Source organism: Mus musculus, chromosome 18 (assembly GCF_000001635.26).
Source record: "Mus musculus strain C57BL/6J chromosome 18, GRCm38.p6 C57BL/6J".
In the NCBI taxonomy this organism is placed as follows: domain Eukaryota; kingdom Metazoa; phylum Chordata; class Mammalia; order Rodentia; family Muridae; genus Mus; species Mus musculus.
In genome coordinates this window covers 35,565,903-35,589,691 of record NC_000084.6, presented here as the reverse complement: position 1 = coordinate 35,589,691, position 23,789 = coordinate 35,565,903, and the positions used below count along the sequence as shown (strand labels likewise).

At 35.2% G+C, this 23,789-nt stretch overlaps 1 protein-coding gene across 1 annotated transcript in view; it reads right to left on the bottom strand.

The window, feature by feature from the left end:
• Positions 1-23,789, bottom strand: part of Matr3 (matrin 3) — a 29,888-nt gene that overhangs the window by 2,354 nt on the left and 3,745 nt on the right. Inside the window, exons 2-14 of the mRNA NM_010771.6 lie at positions 16,757-17,849; positions 12,073-12,134; positions 11,235-11,276; positions 10,675-10,787; positions 10,374-10,426; positions 8,397-8,522; positions 7,970-8,095; positions 7,606-7,773; positions 6,845-6,976; positions 5,771-5,814; positions 4,811-5,177; positions 1,839-2,061; positions 1,239-1,360 (exon numbers count right to left, since the gene is read on the bottom strand). Coding sequence (NP_034901.2) covers positions 1,239-1,360; positions 1,839-2,061; positions 4,811-5,177; positions 5,771-5,814; positions 6,845-6,976; positions 7,606-7,773; positions 7,970-8,095; positions 8,397-8,522; positions 10,374-10,426; positions 10,675-10,787; positions 11,235-11,276; positions 12,073-12,134; positions 16,757-17,668 — 2,490 coding nt within the window. The 5' untranslated portion in view covers positions 17,669-17,849. The remainder of the gene's footprint in view (positions 1-1,238; positions 1,361-1,838; positions 2,062-4,810; positions 5,178-5,770; positions 5,815-6,844; positions 6,977-7,605; positions 7,774-7,969; positions 8,096-8,396; positions 8,523-10,373; positions 10,427-10,674; positions 10,788-11,234; positions 11,277-12,072; positions 12,135-16,756; positions 17,850-23,789) is intronic.

Here is a 23,789-nt window from a genome sequence, read left to right as displayed (position 1 = left end):
AATACTGAAGGAAATACTTAGTCATAAAGTGTACCCTTCTAGGTAACAACACTGGTTTTGATGCCATATAGCCCAAAGTAAATGGTTCTTAGTACTGAAAATAACCCTTCTTTTCTTATAACCATAATGTCAGGAAACATAGATTACAAAAAGATACATTTGTAAACAACAAAAAATGATAAAACAAAGGACAGATTATTCATTAAAATACAAGGCTACCAATTATCCACCAGTTGTTAAAGAAAACGTGCTGAGATAACTGAATGCTATACAGGCAGAGTTTCTCTTGTTTGAAACACTTAGGAGTAGAAGCTTTAGAGCTTTCAGATTTGGATGAGGCCCCATGAAACCCAGTCCAAAGGTAGTTAATTGTATCTTTTTTCTACTTCTTTCTTTTTAGTGCTTCAAAGTCAGAACTTTATGCATGCTACCAAGAACTCTGCCACTAAGCTGTATCTCTATATCTCTTATACGTAATTTTATTTTTAAGTACATGATTGGTTATCAGGAATCTTTTTTGATTGCCTACAACCTCATTCACTAATGCAGGGCCTCTCAATCAAACCCAAATCTTGCTGGTAAAGCTGGTTTTACTACCAGCCTCCTCCATTTCCATCTTTGACAGCTAGAATTACAAGTATTTGCCCAAGTTCTGGGGAGCTTTCACAGCAAGCAGTTTAACAACTGAGCCACCTCCCTAATCTTCCAAATATAACTGCACAATATTTTTAAGTATATCAACATTCTGATAACAATTTATTTTTGCTACTAAGCTAGATGTGGTATTTTGTTGGGAGGTTTTTTCTTTTTTAATATTTTAAAAAAATTTATGTGAGTACACTTTGGCTCTCTTTAGACACACCAGAAGAGGGCATAAAATCCCACTACAAATGGTTGTAAGCCACCATGTGGTTGCTGGGAACTGAACTCAGAACCTCTAGAAGAACAGAAAGTGTTCTTAACCACTGGAGCCTTCTCTCCAGCCCCATGTTGAAGTATTTTTAACTGGCAGATTAGGCATATTCAATATGTGGCAACACTAAACCTTGCTTAACCATTTGAATGAAAAGAGACTCAAGTTTGTAAAAACCGCTAAACTCCTTAAAGCCCAGGCAATTTTGGAAAAATGAGAAAGCATAATGCTGGGTCCAGAGACATACACACATTGTATCTCACTTATTTCTGTAAAGTATATTGTTTGTTAGTTTTCACAAGTCTCCTCTTATATTCAGCCTTACCTTTAATTTCTGATAATGAGGAAGGCTGCTGCAATGAGTATTCTTTGCAACTTCTTCATTTGTATAAAAGAGTGAACACAGCTTACAGTAAAACCCTGTTTTAGGTATCACATAGTCTATACCTAGAAACACAAACATACATTCTTACAAATTAAGTAAACTTAAATTTTAGTCTCAAATCTTTTTTTCCTGTCAATATAATTTGAATCAGAAAACATGTGTGAATTCCAGTATGGCCTAAACTAAAAATACCAACAATATCACATTACCCTTTTGTTTTACTTAACTGATATTCAAGATCCCACCTAACTTTAGTCTTAAAATGAAAGACAAGAATATATAACAAACACAAAACAAAAAGAAATGTGTTATTTTAGAAACCATTATGAGGAGAGAACACAGTGGGAATGGTAACATAATACAAAATTAGGAGACACAAAAAAAAATATAGAACAGTGTTAGAAAAAAATAAAATTAATTCACCAGGGGATATAACTTTATACACTATCAGAGCTTATATAAGATCAACTTTTAAGTCTTATTTTAATAAGTTTGTTGGGAGAAACAGAAAAGGGGACGAGAAAAATCTTTAAAGCTCACCAACAGGAACATTAGGCTGATATGGTCCGATTCTATACTCATCGGGAATTGTATAATCCTCCTTATTCTCATCATTTTGGCCATCTGCATTTTCACTTGTGTCTTTGTTTGGATCATCAGCATTCTCAGCAGATTCGGCACCCGGTTCTGTATTTTCCTCATTTTTAATCCCATTTTCCAATGCAGCTTCATTTTCTTGATCAAGTTCCTCAATCTTGTCCACCTTAATTTCAACCAAACCATCATCATTTTTGTAATCAGATATAAATATAGTACACTTTCCTAACATGTATAAAACCTCAGCACCATAAATCTCTTTCCTTTTCTTTCTTTTCTTTTCTTTTCTTTTCTTTCTTCCTTTCTTTCTTTCCTTTTCTTTCTTTTTTTTATTTTTTTGGTTTTTTGACACAGGGTTTCGCTGTGTAGCCCTGGCTGTCCTGGAACTCACTCTGTAGACCAGGTTGGCCTTGAACTCAGAAATCCGCCTGCCTCTGCCTCCTAAGTGCTGGGATTAAAGGCTTGCGCCCGGCTTTTGTTTTACTCTAAATCTTTAAGATTTAAGAAGATAGTTTTTCTGTTATACTAAATGTCTTAAAAACAAACAAACAAACAAACAAACAAACAAACAGGTTTACTGGCCATAGTGTATGGAATGGCAGGATGGTTAATTTTAAGAGTACTACTTAGGGGCTGGAGAGATGGCTCAGTGGTTAAGAGCACAGACTGCTCTTCTGAAAGTTCAAATCCCAGCAACCACATGGCGGCTCACAACCATCCATCACGAGATCAGACACCCTCTTCTGGAGTGTCTGAAGATAGCTACACCGTACTTACATTAAAAAGATAGATAGATAGATAAATAGATAGATAGATAGATAGAGCAGACTGCTCTTCCAAAGGTCCTGAGTTCAAATTCCAGCAGCTATAACCATCCGTAACGAGATCTTACACCTTCTTCTGGTATGTCTCAAGACAGCTACAGTGTAGTTACATATAATAATAAACAAATATTTTTTTAAAAGTACTAATTATGGCCAATTTTAACTTGTTATAAAATTAAAGATAAACGTTTATGGCTGTTGCTCAGTGGTCAAGTGTTTAATGTGCAGCCTTTAGAGAACCCTATAGAGAAACAAGTTTACCAAGCTTCAGCAACATAATAGGAGGGTCACCAACACTCATACGTCATCAAATGAAAAGCCTGACTCATCTAAGAAAAAAACATTGGAGAATATTTATAACGGGGCTGGAGATGGCTCAGTGGTTGAATGGTGACTGCTCTTCCATAGGACATAGGTTAAATTCCCAGGACCCAAATGACAGATCTAAACTGTAACTCTAGTCTCCAGGGTACCTGACACATTCACAGACACACATGCAGTCAAAGCATAAATGCACAAAAATTAAAAATACATCACTTTAAATATTTAAAAAGAGTATTTATATTCCACGGACGGTGCAACTCAGTGGCAAAGCCTGCTTAAGAGGTGTCATGCTCAAGGCTCTATATACTCAGCACCATTAATAAAACAAATATTAAAAGAAAGAAAGGAAGAAAGAGAGAGAAAGAAAGAGAAAGAAAGAAAGAAAGTCAGTCCATTCTTTGTTTTCAAACAGGGTTTCTCTGTGAAACTGAGAACTGGCTGTCCTTGAACTCACAGAGATTGGCCTGCCTCCTGCTCCCATGTGCGGGGATTAAAGGCTACACTAATATCTTCAGCAATATGAAGGCTAGACACCAGCTACCTTTTATTTTTCGGAGACAAGGTTTCACGTATCCTGTGGTGACCTCAAATTTCTGATCCTGCTTGTCTGTCCCTGGGTGGTGGGATTTTGGTGTGAGGTACTGTGTAGTTTTTATGTGGTACTGGGGAATGAGCGCAAGAGCTTTGTGAACACTAAGTAAGCACACTGGTAGTAAACATCATCTCTAGCCTTGATTTTCTAATGTAATTCCCTTAAAAGCCATTAAATATTGAATATTACTAGGTAAGTGATGGTACACACCTTTGTCCCCAGAGCTTAGGAGGCAAAAAGGCAGGCAATCTAATTTCAAAGTCAGCCTAATCCTCACAGCAAGTTTCAGGTCAGCAGGGGTTACAAAGAGAAAACCCATCTCAAAAGACCAAAAACCCCCCAAAATGACATAAACTAAAACAAACAACAACAACAACAAAACCCCCAAACCCTTAATTTTAGGTTTTGTTTTCCACCACCACCGGGCTATACTATGAGCCACCTCTTCAGCCCTAAAAAGCATTGTTTTGTTTTTCTAAGTAAGGATCTCTGTTTTCCTGGCTATCTTGTACTTAGAGATATGGTTGGTTCAGCCTCACTCCTGGAAATGCATATACTACATCTGGTGCTCAAAAAATAACTTAAATGGTTAAAGGTACTTGAGTTGGTGAACTTCAAACTCATACCTTTTTCTTAGTAGTTGTCTGGGTCTCACTTCATTGAACCTCTAATTTCTGAATCTATGAAAATGCTGAGATTACAAGGGCATGCCAGTATGGCTAATAGCTTCTTGAAAATACCAGAATTTTAATACATATACAATATTAAGAGTTTATGTAGTTTGACATCTTTCTTGTACTTTTGTTACACGTTGACCTTTTTTTGGGCTGGAGAGCTGGCTCAGCAGTTAAGAGCACTGTTTAGGAGGTCCTGAGTTCAAATCCCAGCAACCACATGGTGGCTCACAGCCATCCATGAGATCTGATGTACTCTTCTGGGGTGTTTGAAGACAGCTATAGTGTACTTACATATAATAAATAAATCTAAAAAAAAATTGACCATTTTTTGCAGCTATAAAGAAATATTTTTATTGCAATTTCCTCTTTAAATACTTTTATCTTGAACTGTACCCGAGATACCTATCTATCTAACCCTGTTTGGAAAAAAAAGAAAAACCTACAAGAAAAATTGATCTGATTTAGTATTATAGTTAAAATACCAATATAAAACCTTACTTTTTTAAGTTTTTTCTTGGATGTTGCTGAAGCACTTGGATCTTTTTTCACAGCTTTATCTGAAGGCTCCTTTTTCCCATCAGAAGATACATCCCCTAAATTAGCAAGATCGGTCTCATCGCCCACTGAACTACCACTTTCTAGTAGTGCTGCAGCTTCTTCCTCATCAACAAGCAGTTCATCTTCAGATTCAAGAAGCATGCTGGGCTCCTGTTCTGTCTGGTCATCCTTGGTGTCCTTCTCACCATCCTCACCCGACTTCTCTTCTTGTTCTTTACCCTCAGCTGGACTCTCAGTCTTCTGAGCATCAGTTTTGGACTTCTTATCACTTGGAGATTCTTTTCCATCTGGAGAATAGGATCTTTTCCTGCAAAGAGACATTTTGATTGTGGAGTTGAAATGTTAAAGCCTAGTATAGCAGTATACATGGTTAATACTGATTCTAATTTGGTAATATCTATCTAAGACCAGGTCAGCTGCAGTGGTAATAGCCACCCTAAATGTGGGTCATACCATCCCATGAAATGCCTAAGGTTCCTGACTGAATAAAAAGAACACAGTGATCTGAATGGAAGCATTTATCTTTCTTTACTTCCCGACTATAGATGTGATGTGACCAGTTTTTTTTTTTTTTTTTTTTTGGTTTTTCGAGACAGGGTTTCTCTGTATAGCCCTGGCTGTCCTGGAACTCACTCTGTAGACCAGGCTGGCCTCGAACTCAGAGATCCACCTGCCTCTGCCTCCCGAGTGCTAGGATTAAAGGCGTGCGCCACCACGCCCGGCGTGACCAGTTTTATTAAGTTCTCACTGTCATTACTTCCTATCTATGCTGGACTGAATCTTTGAACTTTTAACAAAAATAAACTATTCTTTCTTGAAGTTGCTTTGGCCAGAAAGTCTGTCATAGCAAAAGACTAGTAATTATTACATAATATACAGACACAAGCAAAATCAAATTACCGGGATTTATCTTTTTTCAGTAAGTCAATGCCTCTGTTAGGAATCTAAAAGATAAAAATTTTGTAGAAGTTAAATACATTAAATTTTACTCATCTGTAGAATATACCAATCAAGTAACACAGCACAAACCTCCCTTATATAAATAAATCTGTACAACCATACCCAAAAAAATCTGCCTGCATTTTAAAATTTCATCTCACCACCATATCAATATAGAAGTAAACAATATAACATTTTGGTAATATAACTGTTCCAATAAATTTTAAACAAGTTAGAAAAATGGAAGCTGCTTTCATAAAACAACAATACTGGAGAAAAAAGGTTCATTTTTTTAAGATTAAGAAAAAACAAAACGTCCTTTCCTTTTCTTCTTTTGAAGCACAGTCTCACTAGCTCAAGGGAGCTAGCTCTACCTGCCTCTATCTTTCAAGTGCTGGGGTTAATGGTGTATACCACCGTAACCAGCCCAGATTGTTCTCGTTTTTATATGGGTTTATATTTTATAAGGGTTTTGTCTGAATGTTTTTAATGCACCACATACAGGCCTGAATCACAGAGATTAGAAGAGGGTCAGTGTTGAGTTTTGGTCTGTTGCTATCTAATGTAATCCTAAATTCTGTATCCCAAGGTCTACTTGCCTAAAGATGAATGAATTCTCATGCATAGCAACTTTTGTTGTGCAAACCTTGTTCCTTAATTTAAAACTATTGGTTGCAGTAAAATGTCCACATCCAATTACTGGAAGGAATAGATGCAAGCTAATTTTCAGTTACCTGGTTGAGGGTTGCAGGAGAGGGATAATTTTAAATTGGGACAACTACAGGTCAAATCCTGAAACAGAGTTACAGGTGGTTGAGTCATATGGGTGATGGGAACTGAGCCCATGATTTTTGCAAGAATATCAAATGCTCTTTCCCAGTAAGTCATTAAGACTTTAAGATTAAGACTGTAAGATTCACTTTTATCTGTGTCTACCTGTCTGTGCTGAGTGTATGATGATGTCAGAGTCCAGGAAAAGGCAAATGGGGCAGACTCAGTTACATAGTTAGACCTTGTCACCTAAGCAATACATACCCGCAGCACCAGTTTTTTGTATTTCTCAGACAGATCAACTTTAACACATCTCCCCTGAAACCAAAGTGCCTTCTTTAAACAGTGGTCAACCATTGCCATTGCATCTTCTCTGGTTTCCATCTCAATAAAAGCCTGGAGGGAGGGGAAGAAACCCACAATGACATTACTTTTACTGGAACGGAATTAAAATTTTATTTTACATCATGAAATCATCAAAAAAAACCAATACTCTCCTGACTGATTCTGGGAATTGCTGGTGATTGAGTCGTAAGACTTGTTTCATTCCATGCCCTCTTTTTTACATTAAAATTTCAAATATGAGTAAAGTGAATTCAGCTACTAAATTCAGATTCTGAAAAGCTGGCCACGATGTCTCATGACATCTCATGACATGTCTAGCACTTAACAAAACAAACAAAACCTACAACCAGTGCCCAAATCCTTAAAGCTGGGTGTCTACATATTTATAAAACTGTTGCCTGTAAGGAAGGAAATTCTTAAAAGCACTTGCTGACTACGACAAGAGAAAAAAAAAACATTTTACTTCCAATTTTGTACTTATAAAAACTTTAATGCTTGATCATGGGCATCTAACTAAAATTGTGTATGAAAAAGAGAGAGAAAGAGAGAGAATATGTACATATGTATAGGATTAACTGACACATCAATACATTTCTACTACTGACATGTACTCCCAACAAATCAGTTTATCTTAAAGTACATTGAGAATTACTCTTTAAAAAATCCGCCCATGACTTTACCTGACTTTTCATCCTCATTAAGATATAATTCTTTATTTTCCCATAAGGCTCAGCAAGCTTGAGGACGGCACTGTCAGAATAGCCAGAATGAGGTAAATTGCTGAGATGTATCACACGACCAAGTTCTTGCTTTTGATCAAACTTCTGATCTGGTTTTCCTTCAGGTTTCTTTAAAAACAAAATGCAAAAACAAAACCAGGGAGGAAATTAGGGGGAAAAAAAAGATTAAAATGCAAGTTAAAGGTTGATAGTTATGTTACAATTACTAACAGCTTAAACTTTAATCAACCAAGCTAACAAATACAGAAATGAAATATTTAACTATAATAAAACCTAGAGGCAAGGACAAATGAAAGGCTACTACCTTTATTCTCTTATACTTCTGGGATAAATGAACTCTCACTGGCTTGCCAAACACTAATGCTGGTGTAGTTGTATAATAATCCACAGCAGCCTGAGCATCTTCTGTGGTGGCCATTTCAATAAATGCCTAAAATTACACAAAAAGAAATTTCTAAAACTGTTACCCAATATTTACAGATTTCACATTATTGTATTTAATCTTTTTATAGAGAGCCTCATCAATAACCAATATGCAAAAGACCACAGTGTTCAAGCTGAAATTTACTTAGGAATCACAAACCTTTCATTTATTATAGCTAAAAATCTATTTAGTTTTAGCATCTTACCTTTTCTTCTAATATTTCAAATTGACAATTAAAAATAACACCAAAACTAATTAAATTTCATTAATACATGAATGCTATGAGTAACTAATATCTAACTCATACCTCATTAATTTTATTTAAAATCAGATGATTTGAAATGACTCCAAATGGTTCTACCAGTTGTAACAGCTGGTATCTCAAGTTTTTTCCTCGCTGAAAATCCATAATGTGAACAACTCGGCTGGTTTCCTACACATTAGAGGGACACACACACACAAACAAATAAAAAAAGTCCTTTTAAAAAAGCATTTTGAGAAACTAAAGCATGTATTTACCAGACAGCAGTATATAATACTTAGCACATAGTAAGCATAAAGCCCCAGATTAAATATCTAGCGCTAATTTGCATACACACATACAACTTCACATTTTTAAATGTGTGTGGGTATTCCTGCTAGTGCCTGTAGAGACCAGAAGAGGGTTAGATTCCCTAGAGTTGGCATCATAAAACACTGTGAGCTACTCAACATCAGAGTTGGCACCAAGCTCCAAGAACCATGTTACTAGTAACTGCTGAGCCCAATAATAATTTTTAAAGAGAGTCTCCCCCACATCATCTTAATGTTTGTTTTGGGGGCATACGCATGCATGCTGGTGGGCAAGTGTGTATGGGGGGGTGTATTTCTTGTTTTGGGTTATTAGGGAGAAGATACAATTAAAATATATTGCTCATCCATGGCTGTCTTCAAATTCATTCTGTAAATCAGGCTGACCTTGAGCTCCCTTGAGCCTCTGCTTCCAGTACTGGGATTAAAAACACACTTGCCTGTAATCAACATATTTTGTATTAAAAAGAAAAGCTGACCTAGTGATATAGCTACTTGGGAGGCAGACATAACCATTCCCCTGTGCACAAGGTTTAAGGCCAACCAGATCAACTCTCAAAACAAAGGAGGGGGAGGGGGGGAGGCTGTGCTGTCGTGGTTAAGTATAGGGCCTAACATAGCCAAGACCTTAGGTTTGATTTACAACACCATCAAAAAGGCTGACCAAAAAAACCACCTTATACATTAAATTCTTTATTCTATAATCAACCTGAAAACATTACTTAACTTTTAGCATTATAGAGAATGTAAAGTACAGAGCATATTAAATGTTATGGGAATAAATTCACATATTTTCTGTTTTTTTGAGACAGGATTTCATATGTATCTTTGGCTGTGTCCTAAACCTCACTAGGTAGACCAACCTGCCTCTGCTTCCTGAGTGCTATATGCCACCATGCCTGAACTGGAATAAATTTTTCCAAACAGAGCAGAACAGAACAGAACAAATCAAAAAATCAAATAGTGGTTATTGTCAAGTTTCAAAAATATTCTCTCTAGTGATCCTTACATCATTCTTCCTCTTTATCTTTTTCAAGACAGGGTTTGTCTATATAACCCTGGAACCAACAGAGATCTGCCACCTGGCCCTTACTACATTCTTTAAAATTATATGTGTGGACATTCATAGGCTGTGGTGTTAGGTCAGAGAACAACACCATTTGTGGGAAATGGTTCTTCCCTTCTACCATGTTGGTCCTGGAAATCAAACATAGTTGTTGCTCCTGAGCCATCTTTCCAAGCTAATTCTGTTTATGAAAGGTCTTTTAAATACTACTAGTCATGTCAAAGCATGTCAAAGCTTAAACACACACACACAATTTAAAAAAAAAAAAAAGTCATGTATTGCTCCTGACTGGCCTCAAACTCAAAGAGATCTGCCTGACTTTGTCTCCTGAATGCTGAGAATAAATGCATGCCCTCACACCCAGCAAACATCTTGAAATTAAAACGCCCATCCTGTTATAATGACTGTGATTCAGATTGAACCACGAGAGTTGGTCATTGGTGGGTATATGCCTTTAATTCCAGCATTCTAAGGCAAAAGCAGTTGGATCTCTGACTTTGAGGACAGGCCTATTCTACCACAGCCTACACAAAGAAACCCTGTCTTGAAATCCCGTCAACCCCCACAGAAGATTCAATCAATATACATTTAAATGAAATCACATTCCCAGCAACAATTATGGATAGAAGCAATAGCTGTATCACGAACCACTCTGCCTTTTTGCATGTGTCTTGGTCCTTGTAGGTTTCCATTACCAGCACCTGTGTACAGGGAATAAAGCATTTTTTAAATGATTTACAATAAATACATTTCCTTTACAAAGCAAGGTAGTTTTTCTTTTAAAAATGGACATCTTTCAAATACAAATGGAAAGACATTTATAAATGACTGGTTTTTATGCTGTTACTTTAAAAGAACTTTTCAATGAATATTCTTATACCACCATTTACACTAAAGGCAGTTATAGTAAAAGTTACTATTAAAGGCACTATGAAGTTCATATAATCACCCAGATTTCCTCTTGGTCCAACTGCTGGTCCTCCAAGATGAAATGAAGGAGGCGGCGGTCCCAGAATCCCTGGTGCTGGGTTTGTAGACTGCTGCAGCATGAATGGATCACCCCTAGTAATCAGAACAAAATAAAGTACAAATAAAGCACCTCTTAAATAACTATGACTGTGTTAAGCTTTAGAAATATTTGTATATAAAGTAGTAGAAAATGTGTAAAAGTAAAAGAAGAAAAAAAATCACTACATTATTTTCTGAAAATTCCTTACACTGGTACTTTTAAAAAATGTTATTTGGTGAAGAAATTAAATATATATATATATATATGTAATATATATAAGTTTTTTGTTTTGTTTTGTTTTTGTTTTTTTCTGTACAACCCTGGCTGTCCTGGAACTCACTTTGTAGACCAGGCTGGCCTCGAACTCAGAAATCTGCCTGCCTCTGCCTCCCGAGTGCTGGCAATAATTTTTTTTTTAAATGAAACAAGAAAATTAACCTTGTATTCCTTGCATTGATCTCCTTTATCAACAATAAATAGCCTTAAAAATCTTAACTTACATTGTGTGTCCAGTATCATTGTCAGGATTCCATTCTGGGTAGCTTTAAAAAGATCAGAAAATTAATTTTAAAATAAAATGGTTCTTCTCACAAAGTAGCTCTGTTAAGCCTCTAAAACAGAGATGATTTATTAGTAAAGTTATGAGAATCTAATTGTCAAAAGCATTTAATAGATATTTCAAAAAGAACTTCAGGCACCAAATGATTTGGAATCAATCTGGAGTTGTAAACATAAGTGATACATGCTGAAATGTTCCTTCCTTTTGTTAAATTGTAAGCAGGGAAAATGCTGCACAAGGAATTAGAAAGCAGGTTATATAAATAAAAACCAGTGTCCTTCCCCAATATTAGATATCAGAGCAGAGTTAAGGTATGGCATCAGAAAGAAAGGACAGCCCCAAAGGAATTATGTATGTATGGACAATATGTGCTACAGTTTCTTTGAAATCCATTTCAATGTAGCAGTCAAAATACAGAACTAAAGCCATGATGTCAAAGCTTTCCACATGGAACTTCACTTGGTTTCTAGTAATTTTAAATTATTCTTCCCTATTTTGTTTTATAGCATGTATTAACTATTATTATTATTTCATTAATTCTACTGAAATTCTTTCTTAACAGGCCAATGTATATTTATCCTAGAAATTAGAAAGTAATAAAGCATTATCACATCTATTATTCAACAAGCTATTCTTATATATGTGATTAAATATTAACCAGACATCATCAATTATGACAGTAACACCATATGCATAAGTAAACGATGAAATCCCCCAATCCAACAATGGCTGTTTCTGATTCACGATACGGATGCTTTAAATGTATTTCAAATTCCTACATTTCAAGAAGAAGCTGGCATCGACGACTGTGACTTGCTCCATTGATATGTTGACTCCACTCCTGCAGCAAAGTAAATTAGTAGAATTAACAAAAATTAATAGCTAAAATCTTTATATGAACCATTAAATTAATGTTTATGCAGTATCAGGTTGTATGAACACTTCCTGATGTATAAAATCATATTGGTTTATGTTAAAACAATTCCTGAGTCCTTAAAGCTTGATCCTGCCCTCAAATACTCTATGCATTCTTGGAAAAACTGGATTAACTTGGTCAACATAATTGAGACCTGACAATGGAAAGATGTAGACAGGAAAGATCAAGAAGAGTAATGGACCTTTAGGTCAGCTGAGCACTCAGCTGTGGACCAAGCTCAAGTATCCACTGTTATTAGAACTGATATTTAATAATATTCTGCATGTTCAAATAGCCACATATCTAGATTTCTAGAAAATGTGTGTGAATAATTAAGAGTTCAATCTTTAATTTCATATAGCCTTTTAGACAAATTCCAAATATACTATACTTTCTACTATAGCAAAAACAAAACAACCCCCCCAAACCAAAAATTAAACAAAACTTCAACAACAATAACAAAAGCACTGTCAAAAAAGGCCAACATGATTTAATGTAAATGGCTTATCTAAGAAATGGTCCCCATTTATCAAAATTTTAAGTTTCCATATTTCCCTAAAATAGAATTTTAACGTGTCTTTTTCTCCCAAATTTGAAGAAAACAATGTATTCCATCAATATTTTCTTCTTTGAGATCTATTTTAAAATATAAAGCATTAACTAAATTTATTTGATTCAAATTAATTACCCTATCTCTAGGGAAAAAAATCCAGTTTAACTTTTTATCCAATATTAATAGTTAAGGTGGGCTTCGCCACCAAAATGCCTCCGCTTATTTCCTAAATTACAACATAATTAGCTATGTTTCCTAAGTTTAAATTATTTATATTCACTACAAGAGAAGTCTTCTATGGTGAAAAATGTACAAATTAATAAAGGTAAACCATCACAACCCTCCCAAATATATGAGGTCATCTATACTGCACTGTTTTAAAAATCCATTGTTTTAACTTTTCAAATTCCCTCAAATCAATCAATTTCTAAAATAGGCACTGTTCCTGAAAGATCTAAATAGAATATAAACATGGGCAGGCAATGTAATTTTCTCAAATTGGGATTAGAGAGCTTCAGCTATACGAAAATATAGCATCAATTGACACAACTTGCCTTTTATGAAAGCCCAAAATGAAGCTTTATAATTGGATGTTAATTTCTAAGTTTTATCTGTTACAGTCTTCTTATATCTTATGTTCTAAGAAAGTTAACTAAAACCCCGTGAAAGAACTGAAATGGAACGTAGCCAAACAAAATAATGCTAGAATGTGAGGTGCTATCAACTACTTACTATCCTTAGTAACTCTGAAAACTATATTCTTTCAAAAGTTATAGCTAATAGAAACTTGAGAGATTTCTATTGCTGTTATACAATAGTTTCTACTTGCAACACAACAGACCATTACTGAAAGCCATTTTAAAAATGGCTATAAGCAAGAGGCGCCATGGGTAAATTCACCAAATTCAGGAAAAAGCACTAAACAAACAAATCCATCAACCTAAAGAATTTCAGAACAATTTCAGATACAAGTATTGATCCTTAAGAAGCAGTGTTTTAGGAAAAGAATGCTATCATATTAAGCATGCTTCTGAATTTATAGGAAATAGAAAGGACACAGAGCTGAAAAGAAATTATATCCAATCCCCCATGTCCTTTAAGTTTCAAGGTTATGGTAAAAAATGTGGCTGGTTTTTCAAGCACTAAAAAGAAGGCCAAGATCAGAAATTTAGTTACACACCTCCCACCCATTCATCATAAATCAGCTCTACTGTACCTAATCTCTTACTGTCTAGTTTAAAATGAAGACTAAGATTCCAATGGTTAGAAAAACCAAAACCAAACAAAAAACCAAAGCCAACCAACCAACCAAACAAACAAAAAACCTTCTTGATTATGTAAGTTGTAAAATAATCATTCTAGAAGCATCTCCAAAGTACAGACAGAATAGAATGTAATTTAAAGACCTAACTAAAAGGAAAAAAAAAAAAAAAAGAACCTCAAGTCATAAGACAAAAATGCTGCAGTGGGCATTTTCTATAAGTTGAAAGAAGTTTGAGATTACATGCTATTTTATGTTCTAAAATGACCTTAGAAAGAAGTCAAAGAAGACCATTACTTAAAAATTCCCTAAAAATAGAAAATAAGGGCACTCCATCTTGACAAGTTACTTGCTTTTCATGTGAACTTTGTATAATGTAGGCTATTCAACATTACCCTTTAGTGAAAACAACAGATTTTCCAAGTTATGCAGTGATACCAGAGAGCAGGATACTTAACTTTTTTCATTGTTTATGTCAAGATTTTCTTTTTAAAGAAGTTTGTATCTGTCCACATTTTATTGATGAAGTAAATAATTGCCTTTTCAATGAAGCAGATACACAGAAAACATCAGCTAAATTGAGGCTATAAAACATTTAGAAAATCCACATCCTTAAAACTTGTTCCAATTGGTCTAACCTACAAACACAAATTTTGTAAACTCAATGGTTAAGCAAAAATTGAATATACTAATATTTAAGAGTATGAAAAACTAACTAGAAACCAAGCATTTTTATAGGCTAAAAACACTCCTCAATCCAAAGTGTCAGCAAGTATTTCAAACTGCTCCTTTGTTAATTTAGATTCATTTAAATTATTAGCCTTTTTAGGAACTAGAAAGTAGTAAAATTTGGAGGGAAAAAAAGCCTTATACAAAACATAAGCTTTTATCTGACAATCCTCTTATGTTCCTTTCTTCCAATTGCAAAGATTTACAGTTCTTTAAGATCATTTCATTTGATCAATGTAACTATTTCCCTTAAAATTTAGAGATCTTTTCTGAGAATACCAGTCAAGTAATTTCTGCTTGGTAAAGAGGTGAAGAGGTAATATAATATAGAAGTCAATCAAATTTAATGGAACTTACACTAGTCTAAATCTTAAAAGTTTAGTAAAGAGAAAAACCATGGCATATTTAGTATATCTAAAAAATTCTAAATAAATAATGTATTTTATTTTTATTTTTAATAAAACTGTCTAACAAATAAGATATGTTGACTCTAGGTTTTCTTTGTTGAGACAGGTTCTCATTATATAGCCCTGGCTGGCCTGGAGATCAGGCTGGCCTGGAGATCCACCTGTCTCTGCCTCTCCAGTACTGGGATTACAGGAGTGAGCTATCATCCTTGGCAGCTTCACTTCTTTAAAAAAACAAACAAAACAAAAAAACCCCTACAAATCTAAATTTGGCACTTATGGTAACTTATTCGAGATAGGATAAAAGATTAAAAGATAAAAATGCTGGGATCTATATCACAGAAAAGAGAATAAAACATAAAAAAAAGTTAACAGGTGGATTTAAAAAAAGTCAAACACTAAAAAAAAAAAAAAAAGTTAAAAGAAAGTGATTATGAAAAGAAAATGTCTCAGATGTTGCTGTAAAGAAAAACCCTGTAACAGTAACCATAAAACTCAATCTCATGGTAGCACTTACTCCAGTTAAGCACATCGGGGAAATGGACGGTCATAGATTATAGAACAAGCTAGTGGGGTGCTGCAGCACCATTGACTTTAAGTCAACTCTAATATATACTGAAAAATAGATTTTAAAACCCCATGAGAATGAGTTAACACTGAAAAAGTTGAAAGAGAAGGACAACATATTTAAAAGGGCATTTTGAAATGGTTTCCATTTTGCCAGATGTGATAATTAAAGGAGAATTAGGTTTTCTTTCCCCCCACAAATGACTACACCAGAAGTACAATAAGCCTAAATCAGAAAGAGGTTTTTTTTTTTTTAAAACAAGGAACACAGAGCAGAATAATGTAGTCAATGATTTATCAGAGTCTCTAAAGGGACAGATGCAATAAATATGGGATAATAAAAAGTGAGCTTTGAATATGTTTAAGGAAGTTGTGGAAAAGGAGAAAAAAAATGATGAAAATTTTCAGTCATAGTATGAGAGTTTGTGTTAAAGGGAAATTAAAAACGGAAGAATGAACTAATCTAAAATATGAAACACACTGAACACACACCAGGGCTCTACATTAACTCTTTCCCTGTAGCCACAGATAAGGAAAAAAGAGAATTGTCTAAGAATATATATTTGACTACATATAAATCAGCAATCAAGACAGATGGAAAGCTGAAATCTAGCATCCTAAATGGAAAGCACATTGACTTCAGGGGGAAAAATGCTTAAAACAATTCAACAAAGCAGACTGGGGGAGAAAAAAGCCTGCTTAAATATGATTAAGAAGAACATACTGATGCCAAAAAACAAAACAAAACAAAAACCCAAAAACAAAACAAAAACAAAAAAACCATCAAGATAATTCCAGTGGATGACAGCTTTGTGGCAAGAAGCATTGTAGGTAGATTGTATTATTAATGTAAAGCCCTGGTTTATATTGTTCAAAAACAATTACCTTCCAAATAGTGTTCTCAAAAGTATAACAATTTTTGATCAACTCAATGTCATCAGACTACAGAATTAGAGTAAAAGATATAGATAAATACAGAATAGGCACTACAATGTAAAAGAAATTAGAAGCATCTGTTGCTTTAACTCACCTTATTAGAATGAACTGGCAAATCACATATAGAGCACAGATGGGGATAACCCTTCGGTAAGAGTCCATGGAAGTCTTCAATATTGCTACTTGGAGGAGCGCCCCTCTTTTTCTCAAAGAGAGATCTCTCTTGTAAGGGGCCAGGACCACGTCCCATTCTCTCATACTCACTGTCAAATTTATGATAGTTATGCGAGGTCTCACCAAAAAAAGAATCATCCCTACACCTTTCTCCATCTCTTAATCTGTCATCTTCATAATCCATTCTGTCATAATAACCAGATTCTTGAGAACGACTTCCATGGTCATAATCAAGCACTGGGTTGAGACTAGGACCACGATCATCAAAACTATCTCTTCTAAAGTGCCTTTTTTCTTCCCAATCATCCCTAGGTACTCTGTATGGTGGCTCCCGTGTAGCAGATCTGCCATCTCTACCATAACTCAATGTAGGGCCTTCTTCAGTTCTCCTCCTTTTAAGCTGTAGAAGAATTTGGGGCAAGTTCTCAGGAGTAATCTTGTCCTCTGGATAGCGACTCAGTTCATCTAAGTCTCTAGCAGACAGACCAAAGCTGGCCAAAATATTACTGGCCTGGTCTGTATCTCCACGGTGTTGAGAAGACAAAGGGAGTGGACCTCTACTTCCAATGTTAAATATAGACTGCAAATTATGGGAAGAAGTACTAGCAGAAGACAGTGCACTATGAGCTCCTTGTTGATTCAATGAAGAACTCATTCCAAGATTCATTAAACTAGCAAGGCGTGCAGTACCCTGGTTCATCCTTCCAAGAGATGCTGGCATACTTAAAGACTGGGTAGCAGCAGCAAGAAGGCCTATTCCTGCTGCAGACAGGTCACGCCCATGACCCTGTGAATCCCTACCGAGAGATGACTGCTGGAATGACTTGGACATTGTAGAACTATCTCTTGTCTATTTTATAGATCAAAAAAAAAAAAAAAAGTTTTAAAAGATGGCCAAAAAGAAAGCTCAAGCTAGAAAGCTAGGTTAACTTTGCTTCAAAAATGGTAACGCCAAGAAAAAGGATCAATAAGGACTGTAGAATCTTCTTCAAGCTGAGAACCAGCAGACAACTCTGTAGAAAAATAAGCAGTTTTAGTCATAAATCCCTTTAGTAGATGCTGTATTTTTTTAAAGAAAAAAAATTATGCATCATGTTGATTTAAAAAAAACCACTTAAGATCTCAAACTTACAAGGAATTCATTACATATCTTAAACAGATTCTGAATATATGCAGAGCCTGCATATAGATATTTAAAAAGTAGCTTTTCATGCTGAAATTTAACAAAGGGAATTTCAAATTGAGCTTAAAAACATTTAAATCCAAGGGTGAGATGTTTGGGTGCATCAAAATTGCAGTGAAAACATTGATGGGCTTCTTCTTTTAGAAGAATAAAAATATACTATCATACGATGCTGAAGTTCTAGAAGACTAAAAAAAAAAAATCAAAATTAAAAAAAAAAAATCAAGGTCAGCAAGTCAAAGATGAACCAGTCGTATTCTGCTTTAGAAAATGAGACCTATTACCACTCTCGGAAAGAACCAAGTAAAATCACAAGTAAATGAAGCTTAGGGGGTCAAGCATCTGATGTAAGATCTAAGATCAAGTAACAGTTGAGACCTTCAGACAGATGTGAATAAGAAAAATAAGTAATTTCCTACAAATTTAAGGATTTCTGCCCAAATTTAAGCCACACAACTAACTGCCTTCTTACTGACCATCCTGTACCAGGCAGTGCTTATTCGATACCTACTCTTATAAGGTAAGGAGAACAATTTTGGTCAGTATAGAAACAGACCTACCAAGAAAAACCCCAGATACAGGAAATACAGGTGATTTAAAGAAGGGAAACATCCCAAGTTAGCACCTATTATTGTTCATTTAATGTTCGAGGCTATAACATCTCTAGAGGTCAAAGCTTATAAACGAAATCTAAGATCTTGTTAACAGATTTCTGCAAACTCTTCACAAGAATAGCCCAGTAGCTTGAAAACTTTTAATTGATTATGATCCTTCAAGATGTGTTTCTGGATGGAAGTTATTTTATTAAATCTGTTGCACTGTATCTCAAAACTGTTATAAGGATATGCAAAGTATCAACATGTGATTCCCATAAAGCATTAGTTAAAAAATATAATACAACCAATGTTTCCTGTAGGACAACTTTACAATCACAAGATAAATCTGATCAATTTGCCACAGACTTCTACTATGATGCATTGCCTTTTCAGTTTTATGTTAATTAGCCATATACGGAAGCATTGGGAGTTTAATAAAATTTGTTATACTAAAACCCAGAAAATACCCAATAGTTAAAAGTCAACTATAGGATCAATTCCATCAATGATAGATTAGAGGAAAGATATACTGGACGAACACAGAGGCAGAGAAGAGTAAAAAAAAAAGTTACAGGCAAGAAAGATTTGGACTGGATAAAAAAAATAGATGTAATAAAGTAAGACACAAATGCTATCAGTGGTAGCTGGAATTACAGATGTTTTTGTACACCAAGAAAGATGATTTTGAGAAAAGACACCAAGGAAACTTGTTCTAGACAAGATCCACTTATGTACTCTACTTAATCTTTGAGTTAAGATTAATGAAGAGAAGAGTTAGTGAACAGTGGATGAAAGTTTTTTAATAGTATCTTTAAAATGCCACAAAGGACAGCAGGCTGAAATACTATATACATTAGTATTAATGTCTACATTTTATATACACCTTTTTTTTTTAAAAAAAAGAGCCATTTTCAAAATAAAAGTTTTAAAACATTATGGTTAATATTTATCACAGCTTTGACTTTTATGTTACAGTCAAAGCCTTTTATTATGCAAAAGTCCGTCTTTTGAAAAAATTGCTAAAATAGTATTTTGTTGCACATAAAAAAGACCGTATTTTAAGGAAATAATCATCTTAAGTTAGAGACATCAATTACATTCTTGTACTTTACATGAAAACAGTGGATGTGGAAAACCAAGTTAAGGTAAAAGACAAAACAGAAAATGGATGTTAGAAAAACTCAGAAAAGGGAGGACAAACAATATATATCCCATGACAAGTGCAATTCCACAAGAACCACTTCTTTATTACTTTTAATACACTTAATTTCAAATGCAGCTAAGAACAACACTGAAGTAGTATTACTCAAAGAACTTAAGTTGGACTTTTAACTGATACAAACCAAATAAACTGCCACATCCTACACTTCCACCCTGGGCCAGCAGTAGTGCTCATAGATATAAACTCAGCACTTAAGCTGAGGCAGTAGGAGTACTGTGAGTTTGAAGCTACACAGTTCCACACACACATTCTAAGACACCTTGGAACCTGGCTTCAGAAAAACTTAGAAATGTGTTATAGAACACAGAGAAATCAGGCATGAAAAGCACTGCTCAGAAAATATGAAAATAGTGCCACTAGTATTTTTAGTCAATGAACCTACGATATACAAGCCATTTTTAAGGGTTCATTTTCATGGGACCTGACTTATTAGTAAAGCATAATACTGAAATACTTATAAAAAGTTCAAGGACTGGGGATCATTTAGTGGGAATGATCAGTGGGAAAAGGCTTAGAAAGACCAGATATACAAGTTTGATCTCAGGAGCAGACAGAAAGGTTTGGGATACCCAAAGAATTGTCTTCTTGTGGCACTTGCTGTTCCACATCCTCGTTACAGCATGTTCTTATCCCCAATTATAAGTAAACAAAATTTATTTTTTAAAATTAAGGAGCTGAAAGCTTGAGATGTTACCCAGTGAGTAGAGTGCTTTTAAAATCTTGGGCTTAAACTCTAGCACTGATATGTCACTCAATTGTGATCCTAGCATAATGTCCACATTTGAAGCTTGGCTTCAAACTCAAGATGCTCTTGCTTCTACTTTCAGAGATCTGACAGAGTAGAGGCAGGAAGATCACAAGAAAAGGTCATTTTCAGGTACAAAAAATAAAGTTTGAGGCTGGCCAGGCTCTCTTCTGAGAGCTAACCTACAAATGTAATATCAAAATACAATTTACCTATAAATTCTAAATGTCCATCCATGAGTGGACATTCTTCCGCTCTCCAAACACAAAACATCCCCACCCTCTAAAAATCAGGAAAACAAACAAAACTTACCAAAATGACCTATAATTTTACTTTAGGTAGGATGGGAAGGGAATAGTTAAGTGGACTACTTGCTTGCCTAGTATATTTAAGAAGTCTTGAGTTCAACTGCAAGTACTGCACACAAAAAAATAAATGAATAAATGCAATTTACTACACTATGAAAATCAGTTTACTTTATACTTGAAATACAAAGGCAGCAGGAGCTTGGTCTATATAGCAAGTTTAGAGCTATATAGTAAGACTCTGACTCAAAAATGAAACAACAAAAATATTTTTATGTGTGCAGTGAACATGAGTGGGGTTATAGGATAGCTTGCAGGAATTAGTATTCTCCTTTTACTATATGGGTCTTGGGGATTAAATAAACTCAGGATGTCAGGTTTGGCTAAAAGCAAATTAGCCCAATAGTCAAAATTGACCAATTTATTAAAATATGCACTTACATACAAAACAACTTATTATTTCATGTAACAATACAACTCTCCTCCCTGAGTATTAAATATTCTTTATTGGATTTTTTTTTAATTAAAATACTAGGTCTAGGTTGACTGTTCAGACAGTAAAGTGCTTGCCCTGCAAACACAAAAACTTGAGTTTAATCCCCTGAGGTAAAGTTTAAAAAGGCTGGGGCAGAGAGTGGTAGGAGTTTATAATCTCTGCACTGAATCAGAGAAGGGGGTCTTGCTTAGCTAACCATTGTAGTCTAATCCGGTGATGTCAGGCCAAATGAGACCTGGTATCAAGAAGATTTAAGGCATTCCTGAAGACACCTGGCATTGTCTGACACATTTCTTCATACCTTTAAAAAAGAACTGAAATATGCCAAAGGGGGGGGGGCGACTGTTAAAAGGTATCCATTATTGTCACATCTTAAGTTATGTTCTCAATTATATAAAATAATCATTTCTTAAAAACACATTTGTTGGGGCTGGAGAGATGGCTCAGTGGTTATGAGCACTGACTGCTTTTCCAAAGGTCATGAGTTCAAATCCCAGCAACCACATGGTGGCTAACAACCATTTGTAACAAGATCTGATGCTCTCTTCTGGAGTGTCTGAAAACAGCTACAGTGTACTTACATATAATAAATAAATATTAAAACACACACACACACACACACACACACACACACATTTGTTGGGCAGTAGAAATGGCTCAGCAGTTACGAGCACTGGCTGCTCTTCCAGAGTTCAATTCCCAGCAATCACATGGCAGCTCACAACCATCTGTAATGGGATCTGATGACCCCTTCTGGTGTGTGTGAAGACAACTACAGTGTATTCATATAAAATAAATAAATAAATAAATCTTTAAAAATTGTTTTTTAAGTCTGAATGTGTTGTTCATATTGTGATACCAGTACTTGGCAGGCTGAAAAAGGGAATTTCTAGATCAACTTGAGCTATAGAGTGGGTACCAAGCCAGTCATGGCAAGACAGTCTATAAAACTAAAGCAACAGAGAACAAATTAAAAGAACTAGAGATGTCAAATAATTTGATGGTGATTTAATCACAAGTGGTAGTTTAAGACATAACCAAAAAGTAGAAACATGCAGGTAATAATATCATTCATTATACATTAAACTTTAATCTCATAAAAAAGCTAAAAATAGTTACAAAACCTCGATCGTTTTAATATTCTCCTTCTGAGCCACACAAAAGATGGCAAAGGCAAGAACTTTTTAGATTTTTCTGCTTTTGGGTAGGTATGTGCTGTGAGGGCAGGCATGTGTATGCCATATTACATGTATAAAAGTCAGTACATAACTCTCAAAAGTCAGTTCTAAGAGGTGGAGAGATAGCTTAGCAGAAGACCTGAATTTGGCTCCCAGCTCTCACTAACTGAACTATCTGTATCTCCAATTCCAGGGTATCCACAACACTGGCCTCTGTAGGCATCATACATGAATGCAGTGCACCTGTATACATGGGGACAAAATACTCATATACACAAAAGTAGAAGAGTCGATTATCTTCTGCCACATTGTGGACTCCAGGATCAAATTCAGGTCATCACACTAGTAACTCTACCCATTGTGCCATCTCATTGACACCTAAATGTCTTATCAAAGTCAGAAACACTAAATATGTTTAAATAACAATAATAGATGTTGTTACTGGCAGATGGCATGGATAGTTCATTATCAATCTCAAGTCAACATCATTTATAAAGGCTGCAGAAGCTTTAGATTACAGGTATGAACCATCATATTTATTTATAAGATTAGGGCTTTTCAAATGTTTTTCACCAGGCTCCTGAGTTTCAAACTCAGGGTCTCATACACGATAAGCAAATATCTACTACAGATATCTACACTCCAAGCCCAAGGGGAAGATTTTTACACCAGTGTTAAGATACATGTTTGAGGACAGGGTTGACAATTATTCTTTACAAGTTTCATTTGGTGGGGCTGGAGATACTGCTTAGCCAGAGGATCGATTCCCAGCACCCACATGGTGGCTCACAACCATTGGTGACTTCAGTTTCAATGAATGTCTGCCTCTGTGGGCATCAGGCACACATGTGGTGCACAGACATACACACAAACTTTTTTTTATAAATAATTTCATTTGGAAGCTGGAATGTAGTTCACTGGTAGAGCACTTAATTTGTGAGGTCCTATGATCAATCCTTAGAACCATAAATTAATATTTTTTAAAAAAAAATCTGTCACTCATGAAACCTTGAAGGCTTTAATAAAAGTTACCAGCACAGGGCTAGAGATGACTTAATGAGTAAATCTGTTTGCTGTGAAAGCATGAGAACAAGTCAAATGCACAGAATATTCATTTATTTATAAATGTAACCCCAACACTTCTACAGGACTCAGAAGAGATCCCAAAAGTTGGAAGGCCAGCAAAAGTTGGAAGGCCAGCTAGCTTTGAGTACAAAGCAGAGTGGGG